Genomic DNA, 20,815 nt, shown 5'->3' with positions numbered 1-20,815 from the left:
CTGTTTTACCCATCATAATAAAGGGTCCAGGCTCTCTGGTAGGAGTCTATATGGCCGTCGGTGACGGTGCAGGCATGAGGTGGAGTTTTTTTAGATTCAAGTACTTATCCCGGATTTGTGATTTTTACAGTTGGATTTAAAAATCTAATATGAAATTTTTGTTTAGCGCATCATTTTATATATATATATCAAGACCCTACATGGAATCTACCTGGACTGTTAATAGGGGGACTTGCTGGCCTCTGAAGACATAAAGGACATGTACTTCAATGTCCCGATTTTTTTTTCTAGCACATCTGTGATTCCTTCACTTTGCTGCATGTCTACTGCATTTTCAGTTTGGGGCCTTACAATTCTGCCTTTTCTCTGCATTGTGGGTATACATGACTTGCAGTCTCCACTCTAATTCATTCCAAAGGTGTTCTATAGGGTTGGGGTCAGGACTCTGTGCAATCCAGTAAAGTTCCTCCACCCCAAAGTCATTCATGTTGTCTTTATGGACCTTGCTTTGTGCACTGGTCTAAATCATTTGATGGAGGGGAGATTATGGTGTGGGGGGGGGGGGGGGGGGTTATGGTGTGGGGTTGTTTTCAGGGGTTGGGCTTGGCCCCTTAGTTCTAGTGAAGGGAACTCTTAAGGCGTCAGCATACCAAGACATTTTGGACAATTTCATGCTCCCAAACAGTTTGGGGATGGCCCCTTCCTGTTCCAACATGATTACGCACCAGTGCACAAACAAGGTCCATAAAGACATGGATGAGCGAGTTTTGGGTGGAGGAACTTGACTGGCACTGCACAGAGTCAGAGTCCAGACCTCAACCAGATAGAACACCTTTGGGATGATCTAGAGCGGAGACTGTGAGCCAGGCCTTCTCGTCCACATCTGTGCCTGACCTCACAAATGCGCTTCTGGAAGACTGGTCAAACATTCCCATAGACACACTCCTAAACCTTGTGGACAGCCTTCCCAGAAGTGTTGAAGCTGTTATAGTTGCAAAGGGTGGGCCAACTCAATATTGAACCCTACGGACTAAGACTGGGATTCCATTAAAGTTCATGTGCATGTAAAGGCTTCTGCTAATATAGTGTATGTGGATTAGAAGTATACAATCCGACCCTTTAACATTGCCTTAAATTCCTAGATTGTAAGTTCTAATGAGCAGGGAACTGATTCCTCCTATAATATAATAAAAATAAAGTGTTACTAAACCCAGGACCCTGCATTCACTAAATCTGGTCTCCCACAGTACACAGAATATGAAAATGCAATTATTTTAGTAAATATAAACTGTCAAATACCTTTTCTCATCAGCAGTATATAGCATTCTTATGACTTATATCAGTGTCCGGGTAAAGCTGGTAACAGTAGCTTTCATTAGGAATGGCACTCTGTGCCCATCAGTGATGCTTGCCAGTGCCACCTGATCAGTAATGCCTATCAGTGCCACCCATCAGTGATGCCTATCAGTGCCACCCACCAGTGCCCATCAGTAGCACCTATTAGTGCCACCTATGAGTCCCCATCAGTGCCACCTATGAGTGCCCATCAGTGGTCCCTATCATTGCTGCATATCAGTGCTGCTTATAAGTGCCTCATCATCAGTACTGCCTCGTCAGTGCAGGCTTATCAGTGAAGGAGAAAACATACGTATTTACAAAGTTTTGTAACAAAAACAAAGAAAAAAATGTATTTTTTTCAAAATTTTCATTATCCTTATATGTGTAGCACAAAAAATAAAAACTCTAGTGGTGATCAGATACCACCAAAAGAAAACTCTATTTGAGGGAAAAAAATGATAAAAAATGTTGTTTGGGTACAGTGTTCCATGACCACGCATATGTCATTCAAAATGCGACAGCGCTGCAAGCTTAAAATTGGCCTGGGCAGGAAGGGGGTGAAAGTGACCTCTATTGAAATGGTTAAAAACATTTTTTTTGCTTGTACTGTACACGATAGGATGAACCCATCTTTACTTTATCCACTGAGCTGAGTGAAATTTCCCTTTGCATAGTGAACATCCTCGAAATCAACTGTGTTCTACCAAAATCTGTTTTAAATAGGTTTTCAAACCTGTATCGTAACTTTAGTTGGGGAAGAAAATATATGAACTAATCAAAGTATTAGTTGATACAATGAGGTTGATTTGCTAAGGCGCTGAGAGCTAAAGTGAATACTTCCTTAGCTGGGCAGATAAAGTGAAACTATCTGCATTTTGAATACCCAACTGTACTTAACCACTTCCCGACCGCCACATGTACATTTACGTCGGCAGAATGGCACGGACAGGCACATCAACGTACCTGTACGTGCCTGCCTAGACGTGGGTCGGGGGTCCGATCGGGACCCTCCCCGGTACTTGCGGCGGTCGGATTCCCTCGGGGAGCGATCCGGGACGACGGCGCGGCTATTCATTTATATATTATATATATTCATCCGTCGCGATCGCTCCCCGGAGCTGAAGAACGGGGAGAGCCGTATGTAAACACGGCTTCCCCGTGACGGCTTCCCCGTGCTTCACTGTGGCGGCGTATCGATCAAGTGATCCCTTTTATAGGGAGACTCGATCGATGACGTCAGTCCTACAGCCACACCCCCCTACAGTTGTAAACACACACTAAGTGAACACTAACTCCTACAACGCCACCTGTGGTTAACTCCCAAACTGCAACTGTCATTTTCACAATAAACAATGCAATTTAAATGCATTTTTTGCTGTGAAAATGACAATGGTCCCAAAAATGTGTCAAAATTGTCCGAAGTGTCCGCCATAATGTCGCAGTCACGAAAAAAAACGCTGATCGCCGCCATTAGTAGTAAAAAATAAAAAAATAAAAATGCAATAAAACTATCCCCTATTTTGTAAACGCTATAAATTTTGCGCAAACCAATCGATAAATGCTTATTGCGATTTTCTTTACCAAAAATAGGTAGACTAATACGCATCGGCCTAATTTTTTTTTTAGATATGTTTTTGGGGATATTTATTATAGCAAAAAGTAAAAAATATTGAATTTTTTTCAAAATTGTCGCTCTATTTTTGTTTATAGTGCAAAAAATAAAAAACGCAGAGGTGATAAAATACCACCAAAAGAAAGCTCTATTTGTGGGGAAAAAAGGACGCCAATTTTGTTTGGGAGCCACGTCGCACGACCGCGCAATTGTCTGTTAAATCGACGCAGTGCCGAATTGTAAAAACCCCTTGGGTCATATAGCAGCATATTGGTCCGGTCCTTAAGTGGTTAAGGGAAGTTCAATGAACACATCTTTACTTTATTCACTGAGCTGAAATTTCCCTTTGCATAGTGAACATTCTCTACATCTAGCTGTTTTAAATAGTTCAGTATAATGATTTCCTTATTTGTGTTAGGCAGTGTGTATGTTTGATAAGCTTGTGGTACCTGCCAGGTTCTTAATTGCTGAACATCCCAATGATGGGAAATCCAACCGTTTTTGGGTACTTGGCCATCGTCTTTCACCAGTGATTACAAGAGCTTATTTTCAAAAGAAAAGCAATTGCATTAGGTAATGCATAAGAAATATTTTAGGCTATGCATATATTTCAGAAAATGGTTTTGCTTTAGGTGTTTCTTTTTAGTAATTAATTTTTTAGTAACGCAGTATTTTGTTTTGATAATCATGTGTGTGCACATCAATAGAATTCCGCAGCTGCTTTTATATAAACAGCAGAGCATTAGCACTTCACAAGTCATCTAAGCACCCTTTTTGTTTGCTGTGAAGTAAATATGAAACAAATAAACATGGTAATATTCCTGTGAAAAGTTCAAATGTATTTATTGCATTTGTTAAACACAATTAAAATGCACGCAGGCTTATTTAAAAATCTTGTGTTTCAGTTGCTAATAATTAAATGAATAATTCATACATTATTCAACTTATCTATAAACTGTTTCCATGGTTGTCTGGTTGTCACATACATCACTGTAGGTAATGGGACCAATTTAAGAAAATACAAATTGCCACATGGCTCATTTTTTAAGTATTCCATGACTGAATAACTGTTAGTAAGGATAAAACACACCTACATATGTGGATAACTTCATATAAGCAGATTTTTACTGCTCCCAGCTTCCTATTAAAGCTTCAGTACAGTCAGAATTCTTTGGCAGCACTGACCTGCAATGTGTTTCTATGTATGGAAGCTTAGCTATTTGAGGCCTCGTACACATGACCGAGTTTCTCGGCAAAAAACAGAATTTTTTTTGCCGAGGAAACTGGTCGTGTGTACATTTTCGTCGAGGAAACTGTCGAGAAACTCGACGAGCCAAAAATAAAGCATGTTCTCTATTTCCTTGACGGGAAAGGAGAAAATTGGCTTGTCGAGTTTCTCAACGGCTTTACAAGGAACTCGACGAGAAAAACGATGTGTTTCGCCCGTCGAGTTTCTCGGTCGTGTGTATGAGGCCTGAGAGATGCCTGTTGAAATTCATTACCGCTGTATATATATATGTCGCTTTTGTAGTTGTTGTCGTTTTTTTATGTATTAATAATGAACCTTTGCATCTTTTGTAGGGAAGACGAGGATACGGTTCAATATTCGTATGGGCTTCTGGTAATGGTGGTAGAAGTAGAGATCACTGCTCCTGCGATGGTTATACCAATTCTATCTACACCATCTCTATTAGCAGCACAACTGAAAGTGGCAAAAAACCCTGGTATCTGGAAGAGTGTGCCTCAACACTGGCGACAACTTACAGCAGCGGGGAATCATATGACAGAAAAGTGGTATGGATTGTTTGTTCTAAGACACATAATAATAATTATAATAATGTTTATGTGTTGTTTAGTATAAGAAAGATAAAGCACACAGATAATTTTACAATGTGTGATCAAGGATATACTTGAACAAGTGTCCAGGCTTTTTTTCTATGGCTTTAAGTGGCTGGAGAAGCAGAGACTAATCTGTACTTGGACAGCCATTGTCTAGGTTCAAAGGTGATCTAGGGATTATAGGAATCAATATTAACTCCAGCATAGGTACTTAGTACCTTTACTGCAGCACTGGTTTTATTTTTAGAATTGCTTTTAACATTTTATTATCTGTAAGGCCCTGTACATACGATCAGTCCAAACTGATGAAAACGGACTGAAGTTCAGTTTCATCGGTTAACCGATGAAGCTGACTGATGGTCTGATGTGCCTACACACCATCAGTTCAAAAACCGATCGAGTCCAACGCGGTGACGTAAAACACAACAATGTGCAGAGAAAAATGAAGTTCAATGCTTCCAAGCATGCGTCGACTTGATTCTGAGCATGCCCGGGTTTGGAACCGATGCTTTTGCGTACTAACCATCGGTTTTGACCTATCGGTCAGGCGTCCATCGGTCCAATTTTAAAGCAAGTTCTAAATTTTGAGACCGAAGGACAACAGACCGATGGGGCCCACACACGGTCGGTTTGGACCGATGAAACTGAACTTCAGTTTTCATCAGTTTGGACTGATCGTGTGTACAGGGCCTTAAAGACTTAATTTAAAAATTAAATTAAGTCTTCCAGATGCTTTTGTATGAGATAGTACTAAGGGTAATTTTTCTGTGGGTAATTACCCTTTTTCATTTGTAACAGTGTCTTATCTACTAAAGAGGTAAAGCACTATAAAATATCTAGTCATGTGCAAGGAAAAGAAAAGCACTTTTGTCACCTTTAAACAGGAATGCTTGGGGGCTAAGCTTTATTAAGTTTTTAAGAAAAACTTCAGGCCTGGCATTAAAGGCATATTGCATTAAAGTGGTATTAAAGCCAAAATCCCCAAAAATATATATTGCAGGTTACTAATTCTTAGATGTGGTGGCTGCAATAGTTTTCATTTGTTAGGCTGTTTCCCTTATTTTCACCTGGTAAAGCGGGCAGTAACATATTTTCTGTTATAGAGTGTCTCCGCTCTAGATGGAGGAGCAGCAGAGATTTATTTAAGGAGTACTCCGCAGCAGTTGGTTCCCTACTTCACATACTTTACACGTGCCAGTTACGCTGCGTGTCCTCACTGGTCCCTGTTGTCTTCTGAGACCTGTGTGTCTCCCATAGGACAGCAGGGGGGCCGGACATGGCGTAGATCGCTGCGAAATCTGCGGCGATCTATCGCCGGAAGTGGGAGCAAATACCTGTATTAGGCCCCATACACACAAGAGGATTTATCCGCGGATACGGTCCAGCGGACCGTATCTGCGGATAAATCCTCTCGAGGATTTGCGCGGATTTCCAATGCGATGGAGTGTACTCACCATCGAATCGAAATCCGCGCCGAAATCCTCTGGCGATGACGTGTCGCGCCGTCGCCGCGATTATGACGCGACGACGTGCGCGACGCTGTCATATAAGGAATTCCACGCATGCGTCGAATCATTACGACGCATGCGGGGGATCCCTTCGGACGGATGGATCCGGTGAGTCTGTACAGACCAGCGGATCCATCCGTTGGGATGGATTCCAGCGGATAGATTTGATAGCATGTCATCAAATATTTATCCGCTGGAAATCCATCCCAGGGGATAAATATCCGCGGAAACAGATCCGCTGGAGTGTACACACCATAGGATCTATCCGCTGAAACCCATTCGCTGGGATTTTTCAGCGGATGGATTCTATCGTGTGTATGGGGCCTTATACAGGTATCTGCTCCCCCTCCCCCTGAAAGGTGCCAAATGTGAAACCAGAGGAGGGGACCCGAAAAGTACACGTACAGCACACACTCATTTTGGTGGCATAATTATTAATGTGGAATTGACGTTCCTTGCTAAAGAACTTTATTTTTTATCAAGTTGTTATGCATAACGTTCCACTTTAACTGGTTTGTCTCAACCCTCTAATTGTCACTTTGGAAGTTAAAAAAAAATCTGACTTTCTGGCAGCCAAATCACCAGATAATAAAAAAAAGCCTAAGAAAATGTTGGTATTGGTAAGCTGCAATATAATAAACTTTCATTTTTGAGGCTAATACTGCTTTACAATAAGAGATCGGTGTATTTAACAACATGCAGTATAGCTTAAGGGTTTAGATAGATTATAATTATAAATTTTCATGTAGATATTGAGAGACAAAAATTATTATGATGATAAGTTTGATAATTACCATAATCATAGGATCAGTCACAAGTAGCTATTTATCCTGTTTAGCATTTGGTTGATTTAAAGCGGAAGGGGCGGGGGAGTGGGTACCTGGTTTTGACAGGTACTTCCGATCCCACTTTCTCCTTCCATCTCCTCGCCACCTAGGCAACTCTTCCTATTCCCCTAGGCGGCACCTCCCTCTTGAAAATCTTCTGAGGAACGTCACAGGTCCAAGAAGATTGCCTGGCCACTAGCAGAGTGCGGCACGAATGTGCAACACGCACCCGGCTGTGAAGCCGCAAGCTGTCACAGCTGGGTGCCCACAATTGCAATGACAGCGCCGCAGAGAGGAGAGGGAGAGGAGCGATGCCATGGGCGTCTACATTGCTGGACCGTGGGACAGGTGAGTGTCTGTTTAGTAAAAGTCAGCAGCTACACTTTTTGTAGCTGCTGACTTTTAATAAACTGAAAAACCAGTGGAACTCCGCTTTGATAGACAAATATAATCCACTTTAATGTTACATACACTCACCAGTACTACAGTATTATGCAGTGAATTAATGTCCTTTTAAAAGGACATTAAAGGTTTTAAAAAAATAAAAAGGAAAAGGTCACCAACCAGTCACCATCATCACACTTTACCTCACCTTCCATATTTAATGAATCCACTGTCTGCAAGATATCAATCACCATATCCGTTTGTTCCTACCAGAAAGCTACATTTATTGTGAATAGCTAGTTAGTTCCAGAATTTCTGCTGTCAAAATAAAACAAATAAAAAAAAAAAATAGAATTACAAGTCTTTATTTTCATCCTTATCCTTAATATATATATATACCCAGCTAGCATATGACATAACACATGCTTCGTATCACTGGGTCTGTTATGGTTGTGTTTATATCATTAAATGTGACATATTGCAGTGGGAACTGCTTTATGTGAACTGTTTACATTTTACTAGAGGCAAGCTTAAAGTATTCAGATCCACCAATCTTACAGTAAAGTATAACACTTTTGTATAAATGTAGGATTTGTAGATCTGAATTGAAAGTATCCGTGTTTGACAAGCACTAATGCATATCACTTCCCCTGCACATGTTGACTGCCTAATACTGACAATCGTTCCTAGCATGTTGTGATTAATGAGCCTGTCCCAGCATGGTATTGAATTTGGAACATCATGTCAGCTATTGAAGTTTTCCTGCCTGTTGGTGGTCTTATGCCCTTCTTATTTCCTGCTTAAGATAGATGGAAGACCTCTGTGAAAGTGAATGCTTTATAGCTGAAAGTCTTGTTTTAGATCTCTCTGGTAATTATGCTTAAACACCCCAACTCCTGTCAACAACTTCCCTTTGAAAAGGTCCTGATGGATTTTCCAGTCAGGGAGCTTTCTCTAGGTATTATCCACTTGCTTTGGTAGCCAAGTAAGTGAAATATAAATCAAACTGCAGATGTTTTTCTGGAACATGCCAAAGTTGTAACATTTCTGATAGTTTGGCAAAAGTCGAATCTAAGCCTAAACAAAACTACAGAAAATAAGTGAAATGTCTTCAGCGGTTACATTTTTGTTATCAGTAAATAATATATAGAAACTGAATTTTCCAGTAATTACTAAGATTTGGCAACCAGTTCTAACTTCCTGTTGTATAACATAACAGAGGATGGCCATTCCAACAACAATAAATTATGGTTATCCGGCACACAAAGATTTTGTCTGTTTAATATGTTTATAGTTAGTGACTTCCACTTAATGCTTTTTAAATAAGATACAGTATGCAAACATTTGATGCAAGTGTATGCTGATTGGTAGCTGTGAACAATATCTTGCTGTGCCCTAAACCTCCCTATTAAAGGGTCATGTTTAAATGTTTTATATGTTAAATTAAATTGTTAAAAACTGTTGCTTTCTGCAGTATTCTGTACAGCATTTGGTAAGATGTATTTGCTGTAGAATGCCTGCTAGTAGTATAATTCCCAAAATGATGTAATCTACTATTAATTTCCTTTATTAATGGATCCACTAACTGGAATGACTTCTTGTATATAATTCAGACCAATTCTGTGGCTTTCAAGAGTACAATCTTCTTAGAGTAAAATATTATTTTAGTAGGTGTATTGTGCACCATTATATATTTTTATCATATACAGAATCTTATTTGGTGCAGTGGTAAGAGGCTGAACCATATCTGGGATAAAGAATGTAAACCTTTGCTTTTTAAGGTACTAACTTTAGTGCAGGGTCATATCTGGGGTCATATCTATAACACTGAGCCTAGAAAAGGCTGCCACTTATGGCAAGTCTTAACATGGTCGATCATTTAATCTGATGAATAATGCTATACTGATAGCAAAATCTTTGTTGTTAACAATAGATCAAAAACTGGTAAAGCGCTGCCTATTATTAAAGTGCATAAATAAAAAAAAAATACAAATATAATTTGTAGTTATTCCTGGAGAAGAGACTCTTCAGAAGAGATTTGATTACGATATCCAAATATCTCAAGGCTGATCCAAGCGTAAGTATGAAACTTTTCAGTCCCATTGAGTGTAAGAAGACACAGGGCCACTTGCGTCCTAAATTTGGTGATGCAGCATTTCCTCAATAGGTACCCAGGGTTGGAAGATCTACGAAAGCAAGCCAGAAGAGTGTGTAGCCATTTTAGACGTTCATACTTAGCCAGTGCTTGGATGGCTGAAATTCAGTGGGAATTCCACCTGCCCGTAAACCTCCTGATTTGTGACATGCCCACCAGGTGAAACTTGACTTTGGCAATGCTGCAGCAGCTGCACATGCAGAAGAGGGCCGTCAACGAGTACCTGTGTGAGTATGGGACAATGAGGCTGGCTCAACTCTTTTTTTTCTCCCCACCAATGGCTGCTCATAGAGGATGCATGCGCTGTACTGTCACCATTTGAGGAGGCCACAAGGATGGTGAGCCGTGACAATGCATGCATCAGTGACACAATCACTGTTGTGTTCTTGCTGGAGCAGACAATGTGTGGCATTACGGACAGGGCACTCAAGGCAGAGCAGCAGGATGAAAAGGAGGACTTTCCTTTCCTCTCAAGGCCCACTTTAAGCAGACACCACTGTTTCTATGCCACAGAACACACACAAGGAGAGAAAGGAGGAGGAGGATTCTGGCAGTTTCAGAGGCATGGAAGCAGAGGAAGACATACGTCAAACTGTAAGAGATAGTTTTCCATTCTCAGAACCCTTGGGAGTAGTACGTAGCTGGAAGGAGGCAGTTCCAGATACTATAATCCTCAGTGACCGGATGAGTCTGCTTCTCATGCCTCCGCAAATTTGCGGTGCATGGGCTCCCTCATGCTTCAAAGCCTGTGAAAGGACCCAAGAATACATGGCGTAAGGGAAAAGGATCACTATTGGTTGATAGCCCTCCTTAAAGCGGGAGTTCACCCGAAAAACTATTTTTAACATTAGATTGAGGCTCATTTTGGGAAGAATCGGGTGTTTTTTTTTTTAAATCGAAGCAGTACTTACCGTTTTAGAGATAGATCTTCTCCGCCGCTTCCGGGTATGGTCTTCGGGACTGGGTGTTCCTATTTGATTGGCAGGCTTCCGACAGGCTTCCGACGGTCGCATACATCGCGTCACGAGTAGCCGAAAGAAGCCGAACGTCGGTGCGGCTCTATACGGCGCCTGCGCACCGACGTTCGGCTACTTGTCGGAAGCCTGTCAATCATATAGGAACGCCCAGTCCCGCAGCCCATACCCGGAAGCGACGGAGAAGATCTATCTCTTAAACGGTAAGTACTGCTTCGATTTAAAAAAAAACACCCGATTCTGCTTCCCAAAATGAGCCTCAATCTAATGTTAAAAATCGAGTTTTTGGGTGAACCTTCACTTTAAACACCGTTATAAGGGGAAAGTCTCAGAACTCCCGTCCCAACAGAGAGTGCAGTAGATGAAATCTCTTGAGGACACCTTAAAGAGAAGTTTATCGAACACTTTTCCAGACTCTGGTAGATTGCAGTGTCATGGAAAACATAGTTTTATGGCTTTTGTTGGTCAAGAGAGGAGTGGTGGAATAGGCGGCTGCCTAAGTGATGCATTTCTGAATTTTTTTAGTCCTCGCCACCCAGGGCTGTCAGCTTCCACATCCCATCGGCAGCATCTGTATCACATGGTGGACGACTATCTAGGGAAAATAGAGATGGAAAGCTTTCCAGTCGACAATCCACTGGCTTACTGAGTCATGAGAATAGACCACTGGCCAGAACTTGCCCAGTATGCTATTGAGCTACTGGGCTGCCCTGCATCCAGCGTGCTTTCCAAATGGCATTCAGTGCTGCTGGAGGTTTTGTTACTGATCATAGAACGTGTCTGTAGACAGACTCCGTGGACCGTCAAAATGAATCAGTCCTGGATTACCAGCAGCTATGAGGCCCCTGATGCCAATTTTGACGGCTGCATATAATTGCAATTTTTGACAGCAAGGCCAATTCTTGCTTTCATCAAGAGTACCTCTATAAGGTTACAGTGTGAAGGCGCCACCGACACCCAAAGAACAATTTTTCTGCACCCCTTACAGAAGTAGAAATCCAAATTCTGTAGTAGAGACACCAGAATTTATCCAAAAAATCTTTAATCTTGTTCCCTGTGCACTACATTGTGGTCTCATCATGCAGGTTGGCTCCCCAAGCCGTTGCTTACAAAATAAAGAAAGTTTGCAGGGAAAATTTCATTTTTTGGGCCTTATAAATACAAATATTGCCGCAGCAGCTTCTATACACAGTACAGATATGTCACTTTACAGGTGGACTAAGGGGCCCCCCCAGGCACTATATTGAAAGGAATTTTTCATTTTTATACTTTCACTTTAAGCATCAATAAAACACTGCTCATTTAAAAATGACGTTCTTTACAAACTTGTTTTTCATTGATACATGTCCCCCAGGGCAGTACCCAGACCCCATGCCATTGTATGCCCAATCACTTGCATGTAAGCCTTTAAAATGGGCACTTTTGATTTTTCATGTTCGGTCCCATAGACTTCAATGGGGTTTGTTATTCAGTTCCGAACTTTCCCGATGTTCGAAAGTTCTAGTGCGAACCGAACAGGGGTTTGTTCGGCCCATCCCTATACCCTGGTAAAGTTACCGAATTTACTAAACATACCAATAGATGGAAATTGATTTAGAGTGTGAATCCTTGAGTCGCTAAATACACTTTCTAAGAACTGGGATAGTTGGAAAATATAAAAAATGTAAGATTGAGACAGAAGTTTGTTCTGTTCTCTATCTTTCGCTTTTAAAAAGAGATAGCAGGTTTGATTAAGGGAGGGAATATGTTTTTACATATGATGACACTTGCTATCACAGTTAAAGAAGTGGCAATACAAAATAAGGTAGGATGTTATTAATAGGAAAGATTTTGAAATATTGAAATACAAGTTATTTTAATGCTTGGAAGTTGGCACAGAGTAATGATTTAGTGCATTCCTAATAATTACACAAAATTACTATTGGTGGACAAGTTTGATCCACTCATGTTTTAGTGTCTACAGAATGTTCTGGATATTTGTCATCTGCGCTATTTTTGATGTCGGTTAAAGGAGTTCTCTGACCTAAAAGTTTTAACCCCCGCTGTGCCCGGGCTGTAAAAAAATAGAAAATAAACTGTCACTTACCTGCCTACGATCCCCCGTTGTTCCGATATCGCCGTCCCGTTCTCCGGTCCCGGTCTCTTCCACTTCCTGGGGGTCGGTGACTCATAGTGCGCTCAGCCTATCAGTGGCCGCGACGGGACATTGCTGCGGCCGCTGATAGGCTGAGCGCACTATGAGTCACCGACACACAGGAAGCGGAAGGGGCCCGGGACCGGAGAACGGGACGGCGATATCGTTACAACGGGGGATCGTAGGCAGGTAAGTGAGAGTTTATTTTCTATTTTTTTACAGCCCGGGCACAGCGGGGGTTAAAACTTTTAGGTCAGAGAACTCCTTTAATATTTGCTAGGTGTTTTCTTTTTTATGTTTGCTGTTAAATTAATAAGAGATCTGCAGCTATAAGTAACACTTGCTGCTGGGTACGTTGTTTATTCTGTAAATCACAATTTTCTTTAAATTGTGTAGTATTTCATGATATTTCTTGTTATTTCTTTATTTATTGCTAACATAAAATTATTTACAAGACTGCAGTTATAAAGTGCAAGCACCTAGAGGTTTCTATACATATCTTCAGCAGGCAGTGATGGCTGAATGGCGAGCCAATCTGACAAGCAAAGTTTTGACACTGAGGGATCTATTTTCATTTCCTTCATGATTTATCCCCATATTTTGTTTATTTATGGCCACTAGACAGAACTGACAATCATGGGAAATAAACATATTAGACAAATTATGGGATCATTCGTGGCAACTGTGTGAATGCTTGTGATATATTTGTCTAGCAAATATTTTTTTAAATTGACCCCGTAATATCAGTAGTAGTGGTAGTGTCAGAGTTGCTGCAAAGACCCATCTACACATTCCTATTGCTCCGTCACAATGTTGGACTTCCTCAACATATGACTGAATGATTCTGCTCATGGCAGTTTTGGCACCTCATAACATAAGTACATGCTTTTATTTAACTTTACGGCTGGGTTCACACCACAGCACGGAGCAGCTCACAGCAGGGGTCTGGTGCGTCCCGGTTCACCATTTCAGGTCCAATTTCAGCCCAAATTTGTGGGCTGAATTCATACCTGAAACGGACCAAAAGACGCACAGGACTTCTGTGCAATTTGCTGTGGAGCAGCTCCAGAGACATGTGATTTGGCTCCATTAAGAGCAGGACACAATCTCCTGACATGTGAATCGGATGTGGGGAAACCCACATTCAGTTTGCATTAGTGTAAACCCAGCCTGAAGGTTATTTTAGGGTTGAGTCTCATGAATACTTAAATGTCAGATAAATCTAAGTTCAAGTTAAAGGTTAATTTTAAGGGGATAAGTCAAAGGTAAGTATTAGGAGGAGGAGGAGTTGGGTTGAGTGTAAGTGGTAATATTTAGTTTCTCTTAACCACTTAAGGACCCGCTCATGTACATATACGTCGGTACTTTAAAGATGGATATCTCGGTAACGGCAGCAGCTGCTGCCACAACCAAGATATCCATCTTTACTGTGAGAGGTCCTGTAAACGGTAACGGTGGTCTCCCCGGCAGATTTGCCACGAGATCACCGTTATCAGCAGCGGGAGAGGGCCCCCCTCCTCCCGCCGCTCTCCCGCGCCCTCCGCCGCTTACCGGAGCCCTTGGTAGCGGAGGCGATTGGGTCCTGTCAGCTGGCATACGAGTGAGGGCAAGATGGCCCCCACCCGTCCCCATAGCATAGCAGGGCGGAAGTGACGTCAAAACATCACTTCCGCCCATGCTTTTTAAAGCAATATTTTCTAGTTGTCATTTTTTCAATTGTTTTTTTTTTTTTTCCGCATTTAAGTCTAAATATGAGATCTGAGGTGTTTTTGACCCCCAGATCTCATATTTAAGAGGACCTGTCATGCTTTTTTCTATTACAAGGGATGTTTACATTCCTTGTAATAGGAATAAAAGTGATCCATTTTTTTTATTTATTGTTTTAGTGTAAAAATTCATAAAATAAAAATAAATAAGAAAACCCCCAAAAACATGTTTTAAATGGCGAGGCCTATTCTGAGTGGAACCTGTCCTGTTAAACCACTGTATGGTCTTGGCCAACGTGCTGCAGCTCAGTTTCAGGGTCTTGGCAATCTTCTTAAAACTTATGTACTGTAGAGCAGTAATTTTTCTTCAGATCCTCAGAGTTTTTTGCCATGAGGTGCCATGTTGAACTGCCAGTGACCAGTATGAGAGAGTGAGAGCGATTACACCAAATTTAACACACCTGCTCAACATTCACACCTGAGACCTTGTAACACTAACGAGTCACATGACACTGGTGAGGGAAAATGGCTAATTGAGTCCAATTTGGACATTTTCACGTAGGGGTGTACTTACTTTTGTTGCCAGCGGTTTAGACATTAATGGCTGTGTGTTGAGTTATTTTGAGGGGACAGCAAACTTACACTGTTATACAAGCTATACACTCACTACTTTACATTGTAACCAAGAGTAATTTCTTCAGTTTTGTCACATACATCATATATGTCAGATATAATAAAATATTCACAAAAATGTGAGGGGTGTACTTATTTTGGAGGATACTATATATATAAAATTATGACACATGGCTGGATGACAAATTTTGAGTACTTAGAAGTGATAAATGTACAAGTATGATATCCAAAGTTGTTTTGCAATTCACACAAGGATCTCGATTCGAGTCATGGAGTTATTATATAACTTCATGAATAGAAGCTATGAAAACAAACTCTGCCCCTCAAATAGCATCTGGTGCTGTGACAGCCTTTCCATGTTTACAAAAAGAAAAAAAATACAATTATGTTCCAAATGAACTACGGAAGTGTTGTTACAAAAACAATAATATTGGATTTGCACTAAGCTTTCTATGATCTGAATACAGATGTTCTGGCATTGACTGGAAAGCTAAATGTAAACGAATGAGGTGTTTAAAATAAACCATTTAATCCTCAAGAAGCCTATATAACCACATTTCAGAATTATTTACTGGATCTGTATTGAATATATTACATGGAGGAACTACATTTCTCTCTTGGCTTTATGAAGCAATTTGATGTTTGTGTCGGATTTAATTTTTGATAAATTGCATAATAGAAGTAGAACAAAATCAGTTGTGATCTAAAATTAATTTGAAAGCAAATTGAAGTTGTTGGAATGTCATGGAATGAGGTAATTGAACTCCATTCCAAGCGCTGACTTGAGGTGTTCTGTAAGTCTGCCAGTATCAGTATGTTAACATATTCAGAAGAGGTTTGAAGAATTGTGCTTCTACTGAATGTGAGATTATACATGTTACTCTGTCTTTATCCATTTTATCCATTGCATTGAATTATATTGTATCAAATCACTGCAAGGTTGGAAAAGCATGGGATGATAGCGTTTCTGTGATCATTGTCTCATTTATATAGAAATCTTGTTGTTTTTTATGTATGTATATGCTGTATATTCACTATATTGTCAAAAGTATTGGGACACCTGCCTTTACATGCACATGAACTTTAATGGCATCCCAGTCTTAGTCCGTAGAATTTAATATTGAGTTGGCCCACCCTTTGCAGCTATAACAGCTTCAACTTTTCTGGGAAGGCTGTCCACAAGGTTTAGGAATGTGTTTGCGGAAAATTTTGACCATTCTTCCAGAACCACATTTGTGAGGTCAGGCACTGATGTTGGATGAGGCCTGGCTCGCATTCTCCCCTCTAATTCAGCCCAACAGTGTTCTATCAGGTTGAGGTTAGGGCTCTGTGTAGGCCAGTCAAGTTTCTCCACCACAAACCTGCTAATCCATGTCTTTATGGATCTTGCTTTGTGCACTTGTCCAAATCATTTGGTGGAGGGGGGATTATGATGTGGGTTGCTTTTCAGGGGTTTAACTTGGCCCCTTAGTTCAAGTGAAGGGAACTCTTAAGGCGTCAGCATACCAATATTTTGGACAATTTCATGCTCCCAACTTTGTTGGAACAGTTTGGGGATGGCCTTTCCTGCTCCTACATGACTGCGCACCAGTGTACAAAGCAAGGTCCTTAAAGACATGAATGAGCGAGTTTGGGGTGGAGGAACTTGACTGGCCTGCACAGAGTCCAGACCTCAACGTGATAGAACACCTTTGGGATGAATTAGAGCAGAGACTGCAAGCCAATCCTTCTCATCCAACATCGGTGCCTGACCTCACAAATGCGCTTCTGGAAGAATGGTCAAACATTCCCATAGACACACTCCTAAACCTTGTGGACAGCCTTCCCAGAATAGTTGAAGCTGTTATAGCTGCAAAGGGTGGGCCAACTCAATATTGAACCCTAAGACCGGGATGCCATTAAAGTTCATGTGCATGTAAAGGCACTGTGATACCTTGGTAACATACCAACAGGACTAGGTAGACTTATACATGCTATTCCCAAAATATATTTACCTTTTTCCTCCCTTATCCTCTTCCTTTTGCCCCTTTCACACGACCATTCCCATCAGGTCTGCCTGTCAGTTTTTTAGGCAGACCTTATCAGACCTTATCAGACGGTCCATTCTGCTAAAAACAAAACTGAAATGGATCCATTCTCCTCTGTGTAGGTGATCGCCCATAGAGCAGAGCGTGCTTTGCCCTTGTCCACGCTGCAAAAACTGAGCAGACACAGACCTGTCATCCCTCAGCTCTGATCAGCAGGGTACCAGCGGATATATCTCCTTCTGATCAAACTGGAAGGTACCTGTGCGAAAAACGGTCCTATAGTATAACAGTTAGTTCAGAATTGTGGGTAATTAAAATAAAATCAGCCTGCTAGCTGAGACTAGTCTATGATAAAGTGTAAGAAAGAAAAGCCGGGTCATATCTTCTTGCAGCTAACAATGGTTTACATTTCTGAAAACATGTAACAAATATAATCTATAATGTATAGCTGGTACCTGGGGCCAGCAACCCTCTGAACTTCTTGCAGCTACAAAAAAGATTAGCAAATTTACAAAACCCGTGCATTTTTTTCCCTGTAAATTCATATCCTTTAGAAGTTTGTGGTAAAGGCCAGGATTGTAAAAGAATACAAATAATCATGTTGTTCTCACTATACATTAATTTTCTTTGTGAAATAATTAAGAGAACTAAAAAAGTTAATGTTATATTTCAGATCACCACAGATCTACGGCAGCGCTGTACAGACAGTCACACTGGAACCTCAGCATCAGCTCCTATGGCTGCTGGGATTATAGCCCTCGCACTAGAAGCCAAGTAAGTATTGCAGATTCTGGCCTGACAGTGTATTAAACTATATAAACATGTAGAAATCTGTGTAATGTCCATTAGATTAGCCAATTATTGAGTAATAAAACAATTCATGCTATTCCAAAGAAAAGGGCTATTTTCAGTCCACTGAATACTTTTTATTTCATTTACAGTGTAAATTCCAACACCAGACAATTTAAATTGTGTAGTATTATTGGCAACTTGAATCAGATTTGGCCTTATTATATCTTTTGGGTATCCCGGTGATGAAATCCCCACAGAAATTGACAGTTTTAGACAATTGTCACAGCTTTTATCCAGCCAAATTATATCACACTCGATAACTAAATTCTGTATATTGTAGAATACACAGTTAAATGAGGATTCCAGAACCATCACTATAGCCTCGTACACACGACCAGTTTTCCCGTCGGGAAAACTGCCATGAGAGCTTTTGGCCGGGAAGACCGGCCGTGTGTATGCTCCATCGCAGTTTTCCCAACAGGAAAACTGTCGGGAAAACTGTCGGGAAAAAAAAGCGAACCAGCTCTCTTTTTTCCCGCCGGGATTCCCGGCGGTTTTTAACCTGGCAGTTTTCCTACTGCGATGGAGCATACACACGGCCGGGATTCCCGACCAAGGCTCTCATGGCAGTTTTCCTGTGGGGAAACCCAGTTGTGTGTATGGGAAAAAGTTACCGAGCAGGTTCTCGGGTTTCCCGGCAGTAAAAAGTCAGCCGGGAAACCCGTACGTGTGTACAAGGCTTTTGGTCTTGTCAATAGAGCACAGGCTATAGCAGAACTGAAGCCTCTGAGATATGTAAGAAGACAGTGAATAATTCAGGCCACTCACCATGAAATGTTATATTGTCATTTTAAGCACAAGCTACTGTCGACCACATTGTCATTTTAGAAATCACAGAAGCTTTAGGTGGCCATGTGTGAATGAATTGGATGTGGTTGCTGGAACCACTGGTTGTGGCGATCTAGTTCTACTCCACCCAGGGGCTGAATGAGTTTGTGCCACAATTTCCACAAAGCTCTCCATACAAGTTTTCTGCATTGCAGTGTAATTACTGTACTTCCAAATTATTGATACATAGGGAAGCCATCTTGCAATAGGCCAGGGTTCACCTACTGCAACAGATATTCAGTAGTTATATGTAATTCATAATTTATTCAACTGTTGACTTGCAACTTTCCCTGATGCTGCAATTCCTGTCCATTTAAACCCAGCTTGATCTTTAAGTGTCGATGACACAAAGTAATGCAGCATAAGTGGAAAATACTTTCTTAAATTGAAAGGCAAACTTTGACTTTGGGTGTTAACACTCTTCAGTGTTTCAATAAAATTACACTTTTGTCATATCCTTACACTCAGATTATGTTGAATGTATTTTGTTGTAAATATGTAAGGTTGCAGTAAATTTCGAAAAGTAATTTTGCAAAAAAATTACTGGAATTTTTTTTTCCACATTCACAAAGTAATACTTGTATACTAAAAATAAATTATGTAGGTCTGTTCTCAAATTAGGCCCACAGTTTCCAACCCCCACCCCCTATAGGGAAAATAGATGATAGTCCTGAAGTGGTAAAGCAAAGAGTGCATATTCACTTTATAAATTAATCTTATAAATAAGCATGTATGGTATTGCATTTATTTTTGGCATAAAAAAACTGCCTGGCTTTCACGGTGCCTCATAACAATAGTGTGGGACAACTGTGTAATGTAATCCACAGCTTTATGAAATTGCCTTTGTAAGGTATTTATTTTATGTGGATATTATTTTGCACGAAAAGATAATTTCTTTGCAGTTTTATTATTGAAATACACATTTCAGTGTAGTAAGAATAATTATTACTAGATTTTTCTTTCTTAGCCTGTTTGACTTTCAATTTTCACTGAACATACAAGCTATGAGACCGTTTTTGGGAAACCTTAGTAATTATCTGGACATCTACATTAAAGCGGTTGTATACCCTCGGAATTTTTTATTTTTTTTATCCCTGTAAGGTAAAAGGATTAAATGGATTCTTTTCATCAAAATTCTGCAAACAATACCCCATAATGACAGCGTGAAAAAAGCTTGTTTGAAATCTTTGCAAATTAATTCAAAATAAAAAATGAAAAAAATCACATGTACATAAGTATTCGCGGCATTGTGTCTACAACTTGATTGGAGTCCACCTGTGGTAACTTCAGTTGATTGAACATGATTTAGAAATGCAAACACTTGTCTATATAAAGTCCCACAGTTAACAGTGCATGTCAGAGAACAAACTAAGTGATTAAGTCCAAGGAATTGTCCGTATACCTCAGAAACAGGATTGTATTGAGGCACAGATCTAGGGAAGAGTATAAAAACATTTCTGCGGCATTGAAGGTTCCAATGAGCACAGTGGCCTCCATCATCCATAAATTGTAGAAGTTTGCAACCACAAAGACTTCTCCTAGAGCGGGCCGCCCTGCCAAACTGAGCGATCAGGGGAGAAGGGCCTTAGTCAGGGAGGTGACCAAGAACCCGATTGTCACTCTGACAGAGCTCCAGCATTTCTCTGTGGAGAGAGGAGAACCTTCCAGAAGAACAACCATCTCTGCAACACTCCCCCAATCAGTCCTGTATTTAAAGTGGCCAGACAGAAGCCACTGCTCATTAAAAGGCACATGAAAGCCCGCCTGGAGTTTGCCAAATGGCACCTGAAGGACTCTCAGACCATGAGAAACAAAATTCTCTGGTCTGATGAAACGAAGATTGAACTCTTTGGCCCGAATGGCAAGCGTCATGTGTGGAGAAAACCACGCGCCGCTCATCACCTGGCCAATACCATCCTTACAGCATCCCTACCATCCCTACTGCATGGTGGTGGCAGCATCATGCTGTGGGGATGTTTTTCAGTGGCAGGAACTGGG

The 20,815-nt window shown here is 40.8% G+C and overlaps 1 protein-coding gene across 3 annotated transcripts in view; it reads left to right on the top strand.

Moving 5' to 3' along the window:
• Positions 1-20,815, top strand: part of PCSK5 (proprotein convertase subtilisin/kexin type 5) — a 508,063-nt gene that overhangs the window by 210,674 nt on the left and 276,574 nt on the right. For all 3 annotated transcript variants that reach the window (XM_040356083.1, XM_040356101.1, XM_040356092.1), the window contains exons 8-9: positions 4,532-4,744; positions 17,811-17,911. In XM_040356083.1, coding sequence (XP_040212017.1) covers positions 4,532-4,744; positions 17,811-17,911 — 314 coding nt within the window. The remainder of the gene's footprint in view (positions 1-4,531; positions 4,745-17,810; positions 17,912-20,815) is intronic.

The sequence above is a fragment of the Rana temporaria genome, chromosome 1 (genome assembly GCF_905171775.1).
Source record: "Rana temporaria chromosome 1, aRanTem1.1, whole genome shotgun sequence".
NCBI lineage: Eukaryota > Metazoa > Chordata > Amphibia > Anura > Ranidae > Rana > Rana temporaria.
The sequence above is the reverse complement of the archived record's forward strand: the minus strand, read 5'-3'. Positions and strand labels throughout refer to the sequence as shown.